Source organism: Phyllobates terribilis, unplaced genomic scaffold (genome assembly GCF_046119375.1).
Source record: "Phyllobates terribilis strain yellow unplaced genomic scaffold, ASM4611937v1 Scaffold_5__5_contigs__length_657084704, whole genome shotgun sequence".
NCBI lineage: Eukaryota > Metazoa > Chordata > Amphibia > Anura > Dendrobatidae > Phyllobates > Phyllobates terribilis.
In genome coordinates this window covers 102,909,652-102,930,330 of record NW_027362765.1, presented here as the reverse complement: position 1 = coordinate 102,930,330, position 20,679 = coordinate 102,909,652, and the positions used below count along the sequence as shown (strand labels likewise).

Here is a 20,679-nt window from a genome sequence, read left to right as displayed (position 1 = left end):
GTTCCATGTAACTGCCACTCTCTGGTCCTGCTCACCTGGTATTGTCTCTGTTATCAGTTTTGGTTTCTCCCTTTTTAATTGCTTTTTCTCTTCTTCTTCCAGAAATATTGCTGACATCGCACTGTCCTCACCTGAGACTGAACTAGAGATGAGAGTGACTGTATGAATGGATATACTCCTGCTTCAGCCTTACCAAGGACTCCACACTCCTGATGTCCAGACTTTACATGTCAGGAGCTGCAGTTGTGCCGGAGAACCTGCTGCGTATGACTTTGGCGGTGATGTTCCCACAGGAGCCTCTGCGGCCGCGTCATTATTCTATTTTTTGCGGTTCTGATTTTTTTTCTTTTTGAATCCCAAAGCATCAGGACTGTTTTCCATAATTCATGTGACTTTTCATTTGTCGGTAGATTCCTAGAAACCCTTGTGACTTCGGGTAACGTAGGAGGATGACCTTGTTAATCTCGCCGTGCAGTAGATTTGCACTTTACGACTGTTGAAATTCCCAAGATGTTACTTTTTTATTTTGTTTTTTTTCTTCCTTTTTAAATATTGAGAATGCAATAGCTCTGAGGTTGCTGCCGCGTGTAAGGAGCACCGCCGGGAATTCCGCTCATCTCGCCCTCCCCCTTATGTAAACTTTTTGTATATATACGAAGATGAGACATTATTATTGTATATTATATATTTTTTTTTTTTTAGGTCAGTCTGTTTTAATTTTAATTTTTTGGTTCTGAGCGTCTGAAAAGCTGCGTATTTAACCCTGTGACTGCCATAGGTATAGAGCGTCTCATGAGATAATTAGCGGCTGCCGTCAGATAAGGACTTCTATTTAGGGGGAGGATACTTTCTGGACCCTTGTGTTTTTGTATGTTACAGGTTTAAGCTATGTTACATGTCCCTCATCTGCTCCATTTCCACAGTATATTCCTTGTGGCCACAGCTTTAGATGGAGCTGCACAAGTCCATTCCCTAAGGAAACTCCCCTGTGATCTGGTGACTGCTCTGCCAGTAGCGAAGCTATGGGACTTTTTAGCTAAGAGGAGCAATGGATCCTTTTTCTTTTGGATTGAATTGGCATCCTCCATCTAAACCTCATCCAGGATGCAGTGAATAGATCCCAACACACCAAGGTATAACAGGTAACTTTTCTATCTACGGCTGTCATCAGTAAGGGGAGCTGCCAGTTTTCAGAAAAGGGGTTAAATAAGTATATGGTCTGTGAATATACAGCTGTGGATGAGATCCTGCAGACAGCAATAAAATGAACCCTTCTAAAATTGCTGTAAGGTAATGTTTTCATTCATTGGCAGCAATGCTGACAGTCAGATTCACCATCCTGCTCTCTAGTAAGGAGCCTGTTGCATATGGAAATAGTTTCTTAGTTCCTTACCATTTTCAAAATCTCTGCTTGCTGTCAATTAGAAAGTTGTGAAACATTCTACTTTATTGACATAGGACTGCATTGGCCTTATGAGAGTTGCATTGGATCAATCAGTGAGGCTGTCCTGTCCCCAACAAAACTCTTACAGTCCGATGCTACCACTGTCAGCTGTCTGTCCTGCTCCCCCTGCTGGAAGAGTGTCACTGCCTCTGCGTATCCCACTGAACATTCCTCAGTTTAATCACCGCCCCTGATGTTCTCCAGTGTGATAATTCCTGTTTTCGTCATGCCGCAATCATGGCTGCTCCTTGGGAGTCGCTCAGTCTTCCTTCTGCTCATGTTTTGTAGAGATCTCCTTCATGTGGCTGCTTTTCTGTTTCTGCCTCTTTTATTCCTCCTGTTTTGGGGGGGTGGCACTTGTTTATTGAGCAATAATTAATCCGGTCCTCCCGTGCCTTCCCCGACGGACTCTACTCTGCCCCTTCCCTCCCATTCTGTCCCGTATGTGCGGCCAGAGCGACCTGTCAGGGTATTGCACTGTCAGTAGATATGAGCGGCGGCTGAGGGTCTCCACGAACTTCTGTGCAACACGAGAATGAGCCTACTACATGTAATAATCTGTACAATTGTATATTTTACATTTCTGTGTAATAAAAGGCTTTGTGTCTGGTTTCTAGTCTACAACATGGCTGAGATCGTAGCTGCTGTTTGTGGTAAATGTGGGATCATGGAAAAGGAGAAACGATGGATTGGCAGGTGGGATCTTGTGCTTTATTGGGGGGGGGGGCTGAAGATGCAGGTAAATGTTGCAGCGTAGCTGTACGGTTTTTCAGCAGCAGATGGAAGGAAGGGAGACACAGTCATTACTAGTGGGTAGGCGGAGCCCACATAGGATAGAACACCTCAGATTAAAAAAGTGTTGTCCGGCCCCTCCAGCTTGGGCTCCTCCTACTCCAGCTCTCCAGTCTAAAATTTGAGGTCACAGAGGATGGTCGCTGCTGGAAGCAGCTCCTCAGAAAATTTTTTTATTTTTATTCGGGTTCTTCAAGGAACCCGAGGATTTTTTCCATTCCCAATTTGTTGGCCTTTTTGCAGTATGGCCTGGACAAGGGTTTGGCAGTTAGCACTCTGAGGGGTCAGGTTTCTGCTTTGTCCTTGCTGTTTCGGAAGGCTATCGCCTCGCGTAGGGACGTTCGTTCCTCTTTTCGCGGGGTAACCCGTCAGTTTCCGCCGCGGAAGGCGCTTGTGTCCCCTTGGCGGCTCAATCTGGTCTTGGAGGCTCTTCAACATGGGCCTTTTGAGCCTATGGACTCCGTTAGCCTTTCTTTGCTTTCTTGGAAGGTTGCCTTTTTAGTGGCAGTCACCTCTTTGAGAAGGGTTTCTGAACTGGCGGCTCTTTCTTGCTCGCCTCCTTTTCTGGAGTTTCTCCCGGATCGCGTGGTGCTTCGCACACGGGGCGACTTTCTACCTAAGGTGGTGTCACAATTTCATGTTAACCAGGATATTGTGTTGCCCTCGCTCTGTCCGGAACCGAGGAATGCGAAGGAACGGGCCTTGCACTCATTGGATTTAGTGCGGGCTTTGAAGTTCTATTTGTCTATTACTCAAGGTTTTCGGAAATCGGACTCTGTTTGTGATTCCAGCAGGTCGTCGGCGTGGTCAACGAGCTTCCAAGGACACTATAGCTCGATGGATTCGGTCGGCCATTTTAGAGGCTTACCGACTCAAGGGCGAATCTTGTCCAATTAAGATTCGAGCTCACTCCACGAGAGCTGTGGGTTCATCGTGGGCTTTTCATCAAGGGGCCTCGGCAGCTCAACTCTGCCGGGCGGCTACCTGGCGCTCCGTCCACACTTTTACAAAGTTTTATAAGGTGGACGTCAGTGCTTCCGCTGATGCAGCCTTAGGACGTAGGGTCCTGCAGGCGGCTGTAGTTTAAGTTATCGTTAACTTGTATTTAGCGCTAGTTGCGCATTTTTCTAGGTTGTTGGGATTCTGCCTCTGTTGGTTTTTTCCCACCCTTAATTTTTGGACTGCTTTGGGACGTCCCACTAGTAATGACTGTGTCTCCCTTCCTTCCATCTGCTGCTGAAAGACGGATTTTGGTAAGACCTTACCTGTAAAATCCTTTTCAGCGAAGGAAGGAAGGGAGACACCGCTCCCTCCCATGGCAGAAGTGTGTTGTTGTGTTTTCAGATGCAGCGTGACCCTTCTCTGATAGCGATTATCAGGGCTGAGGTCGGCGCGCTAAGGCTCTGTTCCAGCAGTGCCAGCTCATCGCAGTGGTCAGGTCCAGTGAGTAGTACCTGGGACTGTGTGGTTTTTCTGTTATATGCATAACCTGTCTCTTGTTTTTTCTCTGAAGTTCTTCAGAAGGGGTTATGTTGCTCCACTGGTGATATTTGCTCTTCCTTAGCTTGTGTACGGACTGGAGAGCTGGAGTAGGAGGAGCCCAAGCTGGAGGGGCCGGACAACACTCTTTTTTTAATCTGAGGTGTTCTATCCTATGTGGGCTCCACCTACCCACTAGTAATGACTGTGTCTCCCTTCCTTCCCTCGCTGAAAAGGATTTTACAGGTAAGGTCTTACCAAAATCCGTCTTTTGATGACATGGACTTAGACCTGCATCTCTAGATGTGGTGATGGAAAAGAAAATTATACTCGTATTAGTGGTTTTGACAATAATGCCTTTCATTACACTTTGCTATAATTGCATTTTTGAATATCCATTGACGGGAGACTTTTATGATTTTTTCCAATACTTGGTCATCACTGAGGTTTACCACCTGGAGGCGCTGCAGCCTTATATAATGCATTTTTCAGCAGCCAAAGGGAAGGAAGGGAGACACAGATCCATTACTAGTGGGTAGGCGGAGCCCCACAGGATAGTTCACCTCAGATTTATAAAAAGTGACGACCGGCCCCTCCAGCTTTGGCTCCTCCTACTCCCATGTTCCTCAGTCTGAAATTTGAGGTCGCAGAGGATAGTCGCTGCCTTCGCAGCTCCTCAGAAGATTTTCTTATTTTTATTCCGGAGACCTGGACCCCCCGTGGTCTAGAGGTCTCAGGGGGTCTAAGTGCTGCTGGGACCCCTGACCCTCCCCTGGCAGATCTGCGTACCCCCTAAGGAGGTCCCTGCAGAACCCTGTGCGCTCCGTCGTTGGGGGGGAGTAAGGGCCACGGCGCCACACATCCCTGGGGGTCCCAGTGGCGCTCAGCTGGGTAAGTGCTCTTATTGAGTGCTTTCAGCGGCTGCTGGGGTAGCTTTTCTCCTTCTTAGGAGGAGCTTTAACCCTTCAGTGCCGGGTGATTTTTTTTTTTTTTGTGCAAGAACAGGCTGTGGTAGTGGAATTCACACATCCTTGGTTACTGTACCCATTGTAAGGTTATTACCGCCTTATCCGCAACGCTCGCAACTGTGTGGGGGCATGTCGGATCAGGGACCAGGGGGCGCTTCAGGATCGGTCACGCGTACCTGATACGCCGGGGTCTTCAACGGCGTCAGGTTGGACGCTAGTTGGGGGTCTCAGTGATGTTAAGGTGGAGGTGCTCACTCGCTCCATTGACAGTCTGTCTGACCTCCTGGGTCATTGGGTCTCTGTTAAGTCCCAACCGACGTCTAGAAGCAAGAAGCGTCACAGGCCTGTGGCGGCGCCGTCTCCGCGCAGTGCGTCGGAGGCTTCAGAATCGCCGACAGACTCTTCTGGTGAGATCTCCGATTCTGAATCGGCGGGGTCGCTCTGCTTCGCTTTCGGGCCGCGTGGACGCTTTTGTTGAAGCTATGCGGGAAGCGTTACAACTGTCTGAAGAGGTGACGGGGCGCCCTGGCAAATCGGCCCGGCTGTATCAGGAGTCGCGTCGGGCTCGCTCGACGCTGCCGATGCACGAGGAACTTAACAAGGCGGTGGAGAAAGAACGCCTGTGTCCGGATAAACGTTTCCAAGGGTTGCGGTTTTTTGATGCCCTGTATCCCTGTTCCACGGAAACGATCACTAATTGGGTCCCCTCTCCTGAAGTGGATGTGCCATTATCTCAGCTGAGCAAATCTCTTTGCTTCCTGTTAAAGGGAAGGCGAGTCTTCAGGACCCGCTGGACAGAAGGACTGAGTTAGCGGCAAAGTCCATCTACGAGGCCGCGGGTCACGGATTCCGAGCAGCCTTGGGGGCCATGTGGGCTGGTGAGGCTTCGCTGCGGTGGTTGGATCAGCTGCGGACGGCATGGCAAGATGGAACTCCGCTGTCTGAAGTGGAAAGGCTCTTCCAGCTCCTGGAAGAGGCGGCCCGATATGGCAGGGACGCAGTGCTGGATACTACTTCGGTGATGTCCAGGGCTCAATCCTCGGCCGTCACAGTCAGGAGAGCACTGTGGCTTAAACAGTGGACCGGAGAGGCAGTATCCAAACAAGGTTTGCGGAGTCTGGCGTACAAGGGCGGTCAGCTGTTTGGTTTGGACCTCACGGAGCTGATTGCTAAGGCCAAGGCCAAAGATATGGCTTTGCTGCAGCGAAAGGCAGCGGTTTCTACGTCCGGCAAGTCAAGTGCCGGTAGTGGTCGTCGGTTCGGTTCGGTCAGCCTTCTTGGAGATCGGATCGTCCCTCGTCTTCAGGAAAAAAGACCTCCCAGAAATCCCGTACTCCCTGGAAACAACATTTCCGTCAGGACAAGCGGGAGGTTGACAAAAAGCCCGCTAAGGTGGACTGACGCCAGGAACCCTTTCGAGGGCTCTCGGGTGGGAGGTCGTCTGCTACAATTCGGGTCGATTTGGGCGTCACACGTATCAGACGCCTGGGTGACACGGGTTATGTCGGAAGGTTATTTCATAGAGTTTCATTCTCGACCCCCGGACAGGTTTAGTCAGTCGCGCATCCCATCCGAGCCCAGGCTAGCTGCCGCACTGCTGCGGGAGGTCGACTCTTTTCTGCAGCAGGGTGTGGTGATTCCGGTTCCGCCAGAGGACCAGGGAAGGGGGTTTTACTCCAACCTTTTTGTGGTTCCCAAAAAGGAGGACAAGTTTTGCCCCATTCTGGACCTCAAAGAATTGAATTTGCATGTCAGGACCCGGAAATTCCGTATGGAGTCTCTTCGCTCCGTCGTGGCGGCCCTGTCGCAGCACGATTTTTTTGGTGTCTATCGACATCCGCGACGCCTATTTGCATGTCCCTATCGGCAGGACTCACCAGCGCTTCCTGCGGTTCGCCATAGGTCAGGCCCATTACCAGTTTGTGGCCCTACCGTTCGGGTTGGCCTCGGCGCCCAGAGTTTTTACAAAGATTCTGGTGCCGCTCATGGCGCTCCTTCGAAAGCAAGGAGCTACGATTCTCCCCTACCTGGATGACCTGTTAATTGTGTCACCCACAGCGGAGGAGGCGGTGACAGCTCGTGATCTCTCCCTTCAGCACCTGGAGGACTTCGGGTGGCTGGTCAATTGGAAGAAGTCGTCATTGGAGCCGTCGCAGTCAATCCTGTTCTTGGGGATGCATTTCGACACGGTACGGGCAGTGGTGTCCCTGCCTCCGGACAAACAAGCGAACCTTCGTCACCATGTCCAGGCTATGAGGTCGGCGATGACTATGTCTCTTCGGAGGTGTATGCGCCTTCTGGGTCTGATGGTGGCGGCAATGGAAGCGGTACTGTTTGCACAATTTCATTCCCGGGGTCTTCAAGATCTTATTCTGACCCGTTGGGACCGATCGCCGGCTTCGCTGGATCGCTGTGTCGGTATCTCCCGCAAGGTGCTAGAGTCTCGTGGATGGTGGTTGCGTCCGGAGACTTTATCCCTGGGGAAATCCTTCCTCCTCCCATGGTGGTCGGTCATTACCACCGATGCCAGCCTGACTGGCTGGGGGGGGGGGGGGGGTCTGGTCGTCAGAGGAGTCGTCTCTGCCGATCAACATCTTGGAGTTGAGAGCGATATTTCTCTCCCTCCGACATTGGACGGTCCCTTTGTGCGGTCTGCCGGTCCGGATTCAGACGGACAATGCGACAGCGGTCGCATATATCAACCATCAGGGCGGGACGAGGAGTTCCAGACTCATGATGGAGGTCTCTCGGATCCTGGTTTGGGCCGAATCCAGGGTTCCAGCCATATCGGCGATTCACATCCCAGGAGTGCTGAATATCGCGGCGGACTTCCTCAGTCGCGAGCAGGTGGATCCCGGGGAATGGGGTCTTCATCCGGAAGTTTTTGCACTGCTGTGCTCCCGTTGGGGGACTCCCCAAGTGGACTTGATGGCATCCAGGCTGAACGCCAGGATTCCGACGTTCATGTCCAGATACAGGGACCCGGAAGCTGTGGCGGTAGATGCTCTAGTGGCCCCGTGGGACCAGTTCGAGCCGATCTATGTGTTTCCGCCGGTATCCTTACTTCCACTGGTGATCCGGCGGATCAAACTAGAGCGTATTCCGACGATTTTGGTGGCGCCGGATTGGCCGCGGAGGGCGTGGTATTCAACGCTGGTGTCTCTTCTGGCGGCGCCTCAGTTTCCACTGCCTCTTTGCCCGGACCTGCTAACCCAAGGGCCCATTCGCCATCCGGACCTGAAGTCGCTTCGTTTGACGGCGTGGTTCTTGAGACCGAGATCTTGACCCGTCGTGGGTTTTCGGCCGAAGTCATCGCCACCTTGCGGGCGGCCAGAGGTCCGGCTACGACCAGGATTTATCATAGAACTTGGAAGGCCTTCTATTCATGGTGTTCTGGATTGTCAAGGAACCCGAGGGTTTTTTCCATTCCCAACTTCTTTGCAGAAAAGCCATGTGGTTTGGCCAAGGGTCTGGCGGTTGGTACCTTGCGGGGTCAGGTATCTGCACTATCCGTGCTTTTTCGGAAAGCTATTGCCTCGCGCAGGGATGTGCGTTCGTTTTTTCGCGGGATTGCACGTCAGTTCCCGCCCCGGAGGGCGTTTGTGGCTCCTTGGCGGCTCAATCTAGTCTTGGAGGCTCTTCAGCACGGGCCGTTTGAGCCTATGGATTCAGCTATGCTTTACTTGCTTTCTTGGAAGGTGGCCTTCCTGGTGGCGGTCACCTCTTTGAGAAGGGTTTCTGAGTTGGCGGCACGGTCTTGCTCGCCCCCTTTTCTGGAGTTTCACTCGGATCGCGTGGTGCTTCGTACCCGTTGCGATTTTCTGCCCAAAGTGGTGTCGCATTTCCACGTCAATCAGAACATCGTGTTGCCCTCCCTCTGTCCGAAACCAAGGAATCCAAAGGAACGGGCCTTGCACTCGTTGGATTTGGTGCGGGCTTTGAAGTTCTATCTTACCATCACGCAAGGGTTTTGGAAGTCGGACTCTTTTTGTGATTCCTGCTGGTCGTCGGCGTGGTCAGCGGGCTTCCAAGGACACTATAGCTCGGTGGATACTTTCGGCTATCCTGGAGGCGTACCGGCTCAAGGGCGAGCCTTGTCCGGTTAAGGTTCGAACTCATTCCATGAGAGCAGTTGGTTCGTCGTGGGCTGTTCGTCAGGGGGCCTCGGCAGCGCAGCTCTACCGGGCGGCTACATGGCGTTCCGTCCACACTTTTACTAAATTTTATAAAGTGGACGTGAGTGCTTCCGCCGATGCGGCCTTGGGACGCAGGGTCCTGCAGGCGGCGGTGGTTTAGGTTTTATCTTTATCTAGTTTTGGTGCTTGTTGCGCGCTTGCCCAAGTTGTTGGGGTGTTGGCGATTCTGCCACGGTTTCCCACCCTTGAGTTCTGGACTTCTTTGGGACGTCCCACTAGTAATGGATCTGTGTCTCCCTTCCTTCCCTTCTGCTGCTGAAAGACGGATTTTGGTAAGACCTTACCTGTAAAATCCTTTTCAGCGAAGGAAGGAAGGAAGGGAGACACAGCACCCTCCCAGGGCAGAAGTGTATTATGGTTTTCCAGATGCGGCGCGACTCCTCTGATGGCGGTCATCGGGACTGGGGTCGACGCGCTAGGGCTCTGTTCCAGCATTGCCAGCTCATCGCAGTTGTCAGGTCCAGTGAGTAGTGCCTGGGACTGTGTGTTCTTTCTGTTATATGCATAACCTGTTCTCTCGCATTTCTGAATTTTCAGAAGGGGTTGTGTTGTTCTGCTGGTGTTGTCTGCTCTTCCTTAGCTTGTGTACGGACTGAGGAACATGGGAGTAGGAGGAGCCTAAGCTGGAGGGGCCGGTCGTCACTTTTTATAAATCTGAGGTGAACTATCCTGTGGGGCTCCGCCTACCCACTAGTAATGGATCTGTGTCTCCCTTCCTTCCTTCGCTGAAAAGGATTTTACAGGTAAGGTCTTACCAAAATCCTTCTTTTAAGCCCAGTTCTGTATAACAGTGGTCAGGCAGCCATCTCCATAACGGGCCACTCGCATACATGAAATGCAGACATTATCGGCTCCATGTGATCATTTAGAACTGCTGGATTTTGTATACGCTACTCTGGTCCATAAAACAGACATGGTGCTTGCTGTCATTTTCTTTATTACATTATGCAGACCATCAGTTAGGTAGAAAATCACCCATGTGCATTAGGACATTACCACAATGCAAATATGCCCAGCACAGACTGAAAACGCACTCATCTGCACCCGAATGCAATGGAGTGTCTCCAAGCTGTCCTGTGACAATGTGTAGGTTTCTTATAACCACTCATATAATGTGACTCTACGCTGCACAGACACCACTTGTCCATCCTCTGCTAAAATGCTCTGGTAAATGACATTGTCTAATTAAGAATTTCTTAGCCGTTTCACAATTCACCACCGCAATTGCTGCCGATCAATTATAGACCAGATAAACTATTTGCCAGCATATTTGATGCCCCTCATCTCAGCCAACGACTTCGCCACCTTCTTCAAGGACAAGATTGACAAAGTCAGACAAAGCTTCGATCTACAAGCCGCTCGGCCCCCCTCACCCAACCCCCCTCACCCAAATGCAGTTTCTCCCCCATGACAGAAGACCTCCTCTCCTCTCTACTAGCTCACTCACACCTCACCACCTGCGCCCTTGCCCCCCTACCCTCCCACCTCATTCCTAACCTCACCACTGTCCTCATCCCTGCCCTAACCCATCTCTTCAACCTATCACTTAAATCCGGCACCTTCCCATCATCCTTCAAGCATGCCACAATCACACCCATCCTCAAAAAACCCTCCCTTGACCCTGCAATAGTCTCCAACTACCGCCCGATATCTCTCCTCCCTTTTGCCTCAAAATTACTTGAACAGCACGTACACGCCCAACTGTCCTCCCACTCCTCCTCCTCCTCCTCCTCCTCCTCCTCCGCCTCCGCCTCCGCCTCCGCCTCCTCCGCCGCCGCCGCCGCCGCCTTCAATCCGGTTTCCGACCCCACCATTCCACCGAAACAGCCCTAACTAAAGTCACCAACGACCTACTGACCGCCAAGAGTAAGCGACACTACTCCGTCCTCCTCCTCCTCCTCGACCTCTCCGCCGCCTTCGACACAGTCGACCACCCCCTCCTACTCCACATCCTAGAATCCCTTGGCATCACCGACCCAGCCCTCTCATGGATCTCCTCCTACCTAACGGACTGGACCTTCAGAGTCGCCCACTCCCACACCTCATCCTCGTCCCACCCCCTTTCTGTTGGAGTTCCCCAAGGCTCAGTCCTGGGACCACTACTCTTCTCCATATACACCCTCGGCCTGGGGAAACTCATCAAATCCCACGGCCTCCAATACCACCTCTACATCGACGACACCCAGCTCTACCTCTCTGGCCCTGACATCTCCGCCTTACTATCCAAAATTCCCCAATGCCTATCCGCCATCTCATCCTCCTTCTCCGCCCGTTTCCTCAAACTCAACATAGACAAGACCGAGATAATCGCCCCCCCCCCCCCCACCCCAACTGCTCTCCCCAGCTCCACAACCTATCCATCACAATCAACGACTGCACCCTCTCACCCGTCCCCCACGCCAAGTGCCTCGGGGTAATCCTCGACTCCGCCCTCTCCTTCAAGCCCCACATCGAAGCCCTCGCCACCGCCTGCCGACTCCAACTGAGGAACATTGCCCGAATCCGCTCGTTCCTCGACCAGGACTCGGCAAAAACACTCATCCACGCCCTCATCATCTCCCGTCTCGACTACTGCAACCCCCTGCTCACGGGCCTCCCCGCTTCCTCCCTCGCACCTCTCCGCACCATCCTCAACTCCGCTGCCCAACTCATCCACCGATCTTCACGTTTCATCACTGCCTCCCCCCTCTGCCAAGCCCTTCACTGACTCCCCATTGCCCTGAGATCACGGTTCAAAACCCTAACCCTAACATACAAGGCCATACATAACCTGCCCCCCCCCCCCCCTACATCTCCGACCTGGTTTCCAGATATGTTCCTCCATGCGATCTTCGCTCCTCTCAAGAACTTCTCCTCTTCTCCCCTCTCATTTCCTCCTCCCACAACCGTCTACAAGACTTCTCTCGTGCATCCGCCATACTCTGGAACTGTCTCCCCCATCACATCCGACACTCCCCCACCCTGGGAACCTTCAAGAAAAACCTAAAGACCCACCTCTTCCTTCAGGCCTACAGCCCATGCTGAGACCCATCCGCTACACCATCTCACCCTCTCCTCTCCCCCTTCCTCCTGTCTCCCCACCCACCCCCTATAGACTGTGAGCCCTCGTGGACAGGACCCCCTGCCCTACTGTACCAGTGCACCTCGTCTGATGCTTCATGTTCATGTCCCTGTCTCCCCTACACTTGTAAAGCGCCATGGAACCTAATGGCGCTATATAAATATTTATTAATAATAATAATAATTTTTCTAGTATCTGATAAGCAATAGAACTATGACTGCTGATTGAGAATAGAGATTCACTGGTCCAATGGCCGCATGAGTATTGTGTGGCCACCGGACAGAAGCTGATTAGCCAGCCTGGTGCAATGTTGTGTGTGTCACGCTGCACTGGTGATGTTGCATCAGGACAACTAATCAAAAGAAATGTAGCATCCACTGATTACTAGAATACTTCTCTACTCTAAATGGACTGGAGTAAAAGGCCACATAAGGGAGATCTTGCTAAACTAAATGTGACACCTTAAGGGTATGTGCACACGATCAGGAGCCGCTGCGGTTTTGAAGTGATGTATGCAGCGTCAAACCCGCAGCATCCAGATGTTACAGCATAGTGGATGGGATTTCTAGAAATCCCATGTCCACTATGCGTCTCTGTGAACCTGCGGATCACCCGCGGGAACTGACATGTGGCGCGTCTTTCAGATCCCTAGCATGTCAATTTCTCTTGCGGGTCCGCATGTGGACTTTCCCCATAGGCTAATATCAATGAGAAAAGTCAGCATGTGAAGGGGAAAAAAAAAAAATCAAGGCCGCTCATTTGCATGTGAGGGCGGAAGCCGCGCTACTGTTCTGCAGCATCTGAGTCGCAGGTGCCTTCCGATCGTGGGCACATACCAGAAAACTTAAAAAAAATTATTTTTTTTTTCGCGCAGACACTTTACCTGACTTGTCTGATAAGTTGCCGTGGCTTTGTTGAAAATGTGTGGTGTAGTAAAGGAGCCTTTTTAAAGGGGTTTTCCCACGAACAAAAGTTCATTTTAAAAATTGTCTGTATCTGACCGTGCAGGAACATGGTCTGATCATACCACAGCTCCTGGGAGGAAGCAAAAGAGTATTCAGACATTACAGCAGGGGATCGCAGAGGATTTATTTTGTGAGGTAAAATATTGTTTAAAAACAGGATGTGAAATATTTTACCTCAAGTCTTTCAAGCAGAAGCAGCTGCATGAAAATGTTGGCGGTATCTTTCCGAAAGCATTTTTTTCAGGGGCAACTTTCATTCGTTCTCTCCAGCGGCTTTGCCACCGAAGGTGATATTTCCTTTGTGTGTATTGGAACAACACAAAAGGGGGAAAAAAAGCAAATTGGACATAATTTCACACTGCATCTCAAAAAATGGGCCGCACAAAACAAAGGGAACCTGTCACCAGAAAAAACGCTATTAACATGCAAATATGGGGTTGATCTGCAGGTTTATAGTGTTATGCTGCTTGACGCCTGCACATAGCCCAACGCTGCGGGAACAAAATTAACTTTAGTCTCCACAGTTGCGTTCCCGTTTCAGAAATGGGGGCAGTGCCGGTGTGGGTTTAGTTACTGCTCTAAGCAGGGCTGTGGAGTGGGTAAGCCAAACCTCCGACTCCTCAATTTCCATGACTCCGACTCCCTCATACATGGCTCATGTTTAAGTAATAAATTTACTGTAGCACAGATTCATCTCAGCTAAAAGTCTAGACCCTTAGATCAGGAATAGGACAGACATTTATAGGACATTTCATAACTTTCCCAAATTCTTATGAAAAAATATTCCCCACAAACTGCAATGAACTACTGTACCCAATTTATTATATATTTTAGGAGTCAGAATTGGTACATTTTATACTGACTCCGACTCCACAGCCTTGGCTCTCCGTATACTGTGTGGTCTCTGTAACTACGCCCCCGGCCCTCACTGACAGCCAGCCCCAATGCAGAGCCAATGTCCGTTACAGCTGCTGCTCCCTATACTCAGTGGTGACTGAACCCACTCTGGCGCCGACCCAGTGACTGAAACGGGAACGCTGCTGGGGAGACTGAAGTTCATTTTCGTTCGGCTACATGCAGGCATCAGGCAGCATAATCACGCTATTAACCTGTGTATTAATCGCATATCTGCAGGTTAATAGCGTTTTTTCCTGGTGACAGGTTCCCTTTTAATATTTGGTATTATTTGGTCCACACCTTTTGGGAATATAAAACTGCCTATAACCCTCAACCAGCTTCTTACACCTCTCAACTGGAATTTTGGACCACTCTTGCAAACTGTTCCAGGTCTCTCATATTTGAAGGGTGCCTTCTACAAACAGCAATTTTAAGATCTCTCCACAGGTATTCAATCGGATTTAGATCTGAACTCATTCCTGGCTACTTCAGGACTCTAGCACTTTGTTTCCATCCATTTCTGGGTGCTTCTTGAAGTATGTTTGGAGTCATTGTCCTGCTGGAAGACTCATGACTTAAAACACACACCCAGCTTTCTGACACTGGGCACTACATTGTGACCCAAAATTCTTTGGTAATCTTCAGATTTTATGATACCTTGCGAACAGTCAAGGCACCCAGTGCCAGAGGCAGCAAAACATCTTTGAACCTCCACCATATTTGACTGTAGGTGCTGTATTCTTTTCTTTGAAGGCCTCATTCTGTTTTCGGTAAACTGTAGAATGATGTGCCTTACGAAAAAGCTCCATCTTGGTCTCATCTGTCCACAAGATGCTATCACAGAAGGCTTTTGGCGTACGTCCATTTTGACAGACTGCAGTCTAGCTTTATGTCTCTGTCAGTGGTGTGGTCTTCCTGGGTCTCCTGCCATAGCCTTTCATTCAAATGTTGACGGATAGTTCCTGCTGACACTGAAGCACCCTGAGCCTGCACGACTGCTTGAATTTCTTTGGAACTTGATTGGGGCTGCTTATCTACCATCCGGACTATCCTGATTTACAACCTTTCCTCAATTTTTCTCTGCTGTCCACGTCCAGGGAGATTAGCTACCGTGCCATGGGTTGTAAACTTCTTGATTATGTTGCGCACTGTAGACAAGATCTCTGGAGATTGACTTGTAACCTTGATGTTCAACATCACTGGATCCTCACTGATCTCATACCAATGACCTAAGTCCCGAACACCTATAAGAAAAGGGTTTACAATAGGTGTTATGGAAATTTTATCTAGTATGAGTCTCCTTTTGTTATACATGTGTCTGTCATAGGCATCTGCCTATATAGGACACAAACATTGGATGTGATAGGTTGTCCACTACTGTACATAATGCACTATATACAGTTTTCATATCTCCTCCTATAGACAAAGGTTATGCTGGAGCAGCCTGTTTATTGTAGATGTCATTATAGAGAAGACCCAGAGATGGCGCTCCTGGCTTCATCTACTTGCTTCATGATTTCTGTAGAAAAACCTCTGCTGGAAAAATGCTATTTACAGCTGAGGGTTAGTTACAATGTGTCATCTGTAAATATCTGTGCACTTTATTTTCTGATACTGTAATCTGGAGAGGATGGAATTTTTCATCTACATACTTCAGAGAAACAGCGTAAATTAACCTGTGATGCTGATTTGCAATGTAAACAGCTGACAGCTGTGCCAAATCTGTCAATTGTGGATGTATGCACTTCAATTTTTTTAAATAACTACTTGTTAGTATTTACTTGCAAATGGTAAGCTAAATTTATGGCTTTTTCTAAGACACAGAATTTGCCTTTAAAAAAATAAAAACATGGAAAACACCTGCCCATGCCGTAAACTATGGCTACTTTTCACTTTAGTTTTATTAACCGACATGCATGCCGTAGTGATGAAAATGGAACTGTACTTTCAATAAACTTTGTAGTTACCTGTACTATTGATTTATGCAACTATTCTTAAAGGGGTTGTCCACTACTTTTACATTGATGGCCTATCCTTAGAAAAACCTTAGGATAGGTCTGAGCGGCCGGGGTCCAACACCCGGCACCCCTGCCAATGAGCTGTTATCGATGCCGGAGGTGGTAGCCTCCGGCTGGAAGTACTTACGGAGCTGGCAGTCTACTTGTAGTGGCTGCCACAGGGTACTACTCATCTGCCTCTTATTGACTTGAATAGGAAGCAGATGTGCAGTACCCCACGGCAGCCACTACAAGTAGACGGCCAGCTCCGTAAGTACTTCCAGCCAGCGGCACCAATAACATCTGATGGACCCGGGTCCGACACCCGGAACCCCTGCCAATCACATCGATGACTTATCCTAAGGTTTTTCTAGAGATAGGCCATCGATGTAAAAGCAGTGGACAACCTTTTTAATGAAATTTGCTTCCTTCCCCACTTACGAGACACTTTTTCCAACAACCCACCACACTTGCACCTCCTGAACTTGTCATCCTCTCTGAAAAAAAACATCTCAAATCAGTCTTTCTCATAAAAGAAAATGGATTGGCGATATCATGTGACACAGCTCATCATTCTCTGCTGAGGAGCAGGGAGACTAAACAGGCAGAAGGAGACAGCGCTCTCTGCACAATGTTTAACAAGTCTGTGGCCAAAAATAGTATTATTCCTCATGTACGACACAGGACAGCTTATTCTTAAGTTATTTAAAGGGTCACTGTACTTTCAAGTATCAAGGGCAACTACAATAATAAACATCTCTAACGAAAAAGTGTTAGATTCCTCTACTACAATTCTAAGTTTTGGTCACAGCAGACCGGGTGTTACAATGCTGCAGTTTTGTGTTATTTCTGTTTCAATGGTCACAAATCGCCCACATTTTATGGGGAGTGACAGTGTTAGTAGTACTTCTAGCTCTTAGCATCTACTGCTCACTCACTCTCTAGAGCAGTGTTTCCCAAACCCCATCCTCACGGCCCCCCACAGGTCATGTTTTCAGGATCTTCTTAGTATTGCACAGGTGAGAGAATTCCTGATGCCTTGATGATACTTCAATCACCTGTGTAATACTAAGGAAGTCCTGAAAACATGACCTGTATGGGGTTTGGGAAACACTGCTCTAGAGGTTGACAGGTATTGGTAGAGTTGTTTGTTTAGTATTGAAGAGTCTGTCAGCACCAAATGACTGTTCAAACCAAGCATAGGCGCTGTGTGCATTCTTGGTGTGGTCGAATAGTGGCCCACTTGTATTCCATCTATCTTCGAGTGCTACAATCATTTTGTGCTAACAGACTCCCTTTAACCTCTTCCTGACGTGTGCCATATTTATAGCCGAACTGACAGCATAGCTGGCTTATGCCTGTAATAGCAAAAGCTCCAATCTCTGCTGTTGACCCCTTAAATACTGCTATCAGTCTTGACAGGTGCAAAGACCCTGGGGTGTGCTGTTCTGGGCCCCATTGTGATGTGATCATAGGGTGCTGATGGTTAGCCATGGCGGCCAGGGGCTTGCTGAAGGTTGGCACTCTTGAGAAACCAAGCCATAGGCTGAGCTTTATAGGAGACCATGATACAGTTATATAGTTTTTTTTTACAAATTAGAAAAATAAGCTAGGACTTTTTTCTTCCATTAAAAATATAGAACATATAAATAATGGATGTGTCTAGAAAAGTCTGTTCTATGAAACTATAAAATGTAACCTGTACGATAAACTCTGAAACAAAACACCAGAATTGCAGTTTTTCAGTCTCTGCACCTCCCCCACCCTCCTCTCTCCCCAAAATGCAATAAAAGCATTTTGTACCCCAAAAATGCATCTGCCACATAAAAAACACAAGCCCTGCCCTCACAGCTGCTCCGATTGAAATATAGGAAGCTGATTGGTGTTGCAATATGGCAGGGGGTTACTGGTTAAAAAACAAACACTGTTTGGAACCGGTCAGTGGGTTTTTAGACCCCAAAGTAAGTTCATTACATTAAAGTACCTGTAAAAATGATTACTTCCATATCTTTTATATTACAAATCCGTGTCTACGTTGTAATCCAGTGGTGAAGTCTTATGGAAATGAGCTCACAAGTGCAGAGACTTGGTCTGCACTTCCAGCTCTCCGGCCTCTTTCTCCTCCCAGCACCGGCCTCCTGCCAGTGATTGATAGATCGCGCTGCTGTGTGACCTGCTCCCCGAGCCGACATTTTGCACAGGCGCTGGCACATGTGTATAACGCCACGTGCACACGTTGAGTATTTGGTGAGTTTTTTACCTCAGTATTTGTAAGACAAAACCAGGAGTGGAACAATCAGAGGAAAAGTATAATAGAAACACGTCACCACTTCTGGATTTATCACCCACTCCTGGTTTTGGCTTATAAATACTGAGGTAAAATACTGACTAAATACTGAACGTGTGCACATGGCCTAAATAGGATGATTCTTTTGTGCGTTTTGGGCCACGTACACACGTTGAGCATTTGGTGAGTTTTTTTACCACCGTATTTAAGTCAAAACCAGGAGTGGGTGATAAGTACTGAAACGATGTAAGTGTTTCTATCACCCACTCCTGATTTTGACTTACAAATACTGAGGCAAAAAACTCACCAAATGCTCAACGTGTGTACGTGGCCCAAAACGCACAAAAGAATCATCCTATTTAGGCCATGTGCACACGTTCAGTATTTAGTCAGTATTTTACCTCAGTATTTATAAGCCAAAACCAGGAGTGGGTGATAAATACAGAAGTGGTGACGTGTTTCTATTATACTTTCCCTCTGATTGTTCCATTCCTGGTTTTGTCTTACAAATACTGAGATAAAATACTGACCAAATATTTAACACTGGCACGTAGCCTTAACGTCCTAATGACATTGTGTGATCCGGAATATTCATCTATACATGCGCTGCCCTGGGACTGACTGTGCTGACATCTGACACAAGCACAGACATTCCTTGGGAACGGCCCGTGCATATATGGATATTTTGGCTCTCAAAGTCATCATGAGGTGACTGTGCCTACACCATACCCTGAATGGCCTGCAGAAGCAAGTCAACAAGAAGAGGGATCTGCAAATCACTAGGAGGAGGCTGGCAATGGGAGGAGAAGGAGGCCAGAGAGCTGCCAGTGCAGACCAAATCTCCACACTTGCAAACTCACTTTTTACACAGGAATTTGTCAATGGCAAGGCCCCCCCAAAGCGCTTAGCTAGGGGGGCACACGGGGGCACAGGCCCAGTCATTTTAATAATTTATGGTTTGTTTGTACTTTCACCCCTTTACTCCTCTTGATTGGTCTTTCCCATTCCCCACTCTTTTTTGTATTAAATTGAAATGGTACTTTCAGAGCAGTTGGTTTGAGCGGGAAGGAACCTTTGATCTGATTGATCTTCCCGCACTGTTTTAGTCCTGCTCCAAAGGTTTATAAGGCCCTCCTTCTGCGCACTCCAGGCAGTCCGTGTACAACCAGAAAGAAAAGTGCCCCTCCCTCCCCAAAAACTTCTGTCGTGATATTTGTTAGATGGTATAGTTGTCCAGCTAATGCTGGGTGGACTTCATTCTTTTTAAAGGTCATATCAATTATTTGATTATTTATTGATTGATTAATTCTTAATGGTTTTAATTATTTATTATTAAATTAATTGGTATTGGTAACACTTAATAAATATTGCGGCCTATTTTATCCAAAGAATTTGTCAGTGTCTTTATTTTAGTTTACAAGTTATATACTTGTATATATTGAATTGGGCTTTGTGCCTCCGTGGATTACTAAACAACGGAGACACAGGTTTGTAATATAAAGGTATGGAAGTAATCACTGTTATAGGTACTTTACTATACTGTACTGATGTTACTTTGGGGTCTAAAAACCTGTTCCTAGGTTCTCTTTAACCCCTTTACCCCGGAAGGTGGTTTGCACATTAATGACCAGGCCAATTTTTACAATTCTGACCACTGTCACTTTGAGGTAATAACTCTGGAACGCTTCAACCGATCCCACTGATTCTGACACTTTTTTCGTGACATATTGTACTTCATGATATTGGTACAATTTCTTCGATATGACTTGCGTTTATTTGTGAAAAAATTGGAAATTTGGTGAAAATTTTGCAATTTTCAAACTTTGAATTTTCATGCCCTTAAATCAGAGAGGTGTCACACAAAATAGTTAATAAATAACATTTCCCATATGTCTACTTTACATCAGCACTTTTTTTTATTTTTTTTTATTAGGGAGCTATAAAGAGTTAAAAGTTGACCAGCGACTTCTAATTTTTCCAACAAAATTTACAAAACCATTTTTTTAGGAACCACATCACATTTGAAGTGACTTTGAGGGGCCTTTATGACAGAAGATACCCAAAAGGGACCCCATTCTAAAAACTGCACCCCTCAAGGTGCTCAAAACCACATTCAAGTAGTTTATTAACCCTTCAGGTGCCTCACAGGAATTTTTGGAATGTGGAAGAAAAAAAAATGAACATTTAACTTTTTTCACAAAAATGTTACTTTAGACCAATTGTTTTATTTTTGCAAGGGTAACAGGAAAAAATGAACCCCAAAATTTGTTGTGCAATTTCTCCTGAGCACGCCAATACTCCATATGTGGGGGAAAACCACTGTTTGGGCGCAGGGTTTGGAAGGGAAGGAGCGCCATTTGACTTTTTGAATGTAAAATTTGCTTGAATAATCAGTGGACTCCATGTTGCGTTTGCAGAGCCCTTGATGTGTCTAAACAAAGGAAAACCCCCACAAGTGACCCCATTTTGGAAACTAGACCCCTAAGGGAACTTATCTAGATGTGTGGTGAGCACCCTGAACCCCCAGGTGCTTCACAGAAGTTTATAACATGGAGCCGTGAAAATAAAAAATCAAACTTTTTCCACAAAAATG

The 20,679-nt window shown here is 48.0% G+C and overlaps 1 protein-coding gene across 3 annotated transcripts in view; it reads left to right on the top strand.

The window, feature by feature from the left end:
- NCOA3 (nuclear receptor coactivator 3) overlaps positions 1-2,055 on the top strand; it is a 50,462-nt gene extending 48,407 nt beyond the window's left edge. For all 3 annotated transcript variants that reach the window (XM_073682659.1, XM_073682658.1, XM_073682660.1), the window contains one exon: positions 103-2,055. In XM_073682659.1, the coding sequence (XP_073538760.1) occupies positions 103-114 (12 nt within the window). In that variant the 3' untranslated portion in view covers positions 115-2,055. The remainder of the gene's footprint in view (positions 1-102) is intronic.
- Positions 2,056-20,679: the final 18,624 nt, after the last annotated feature.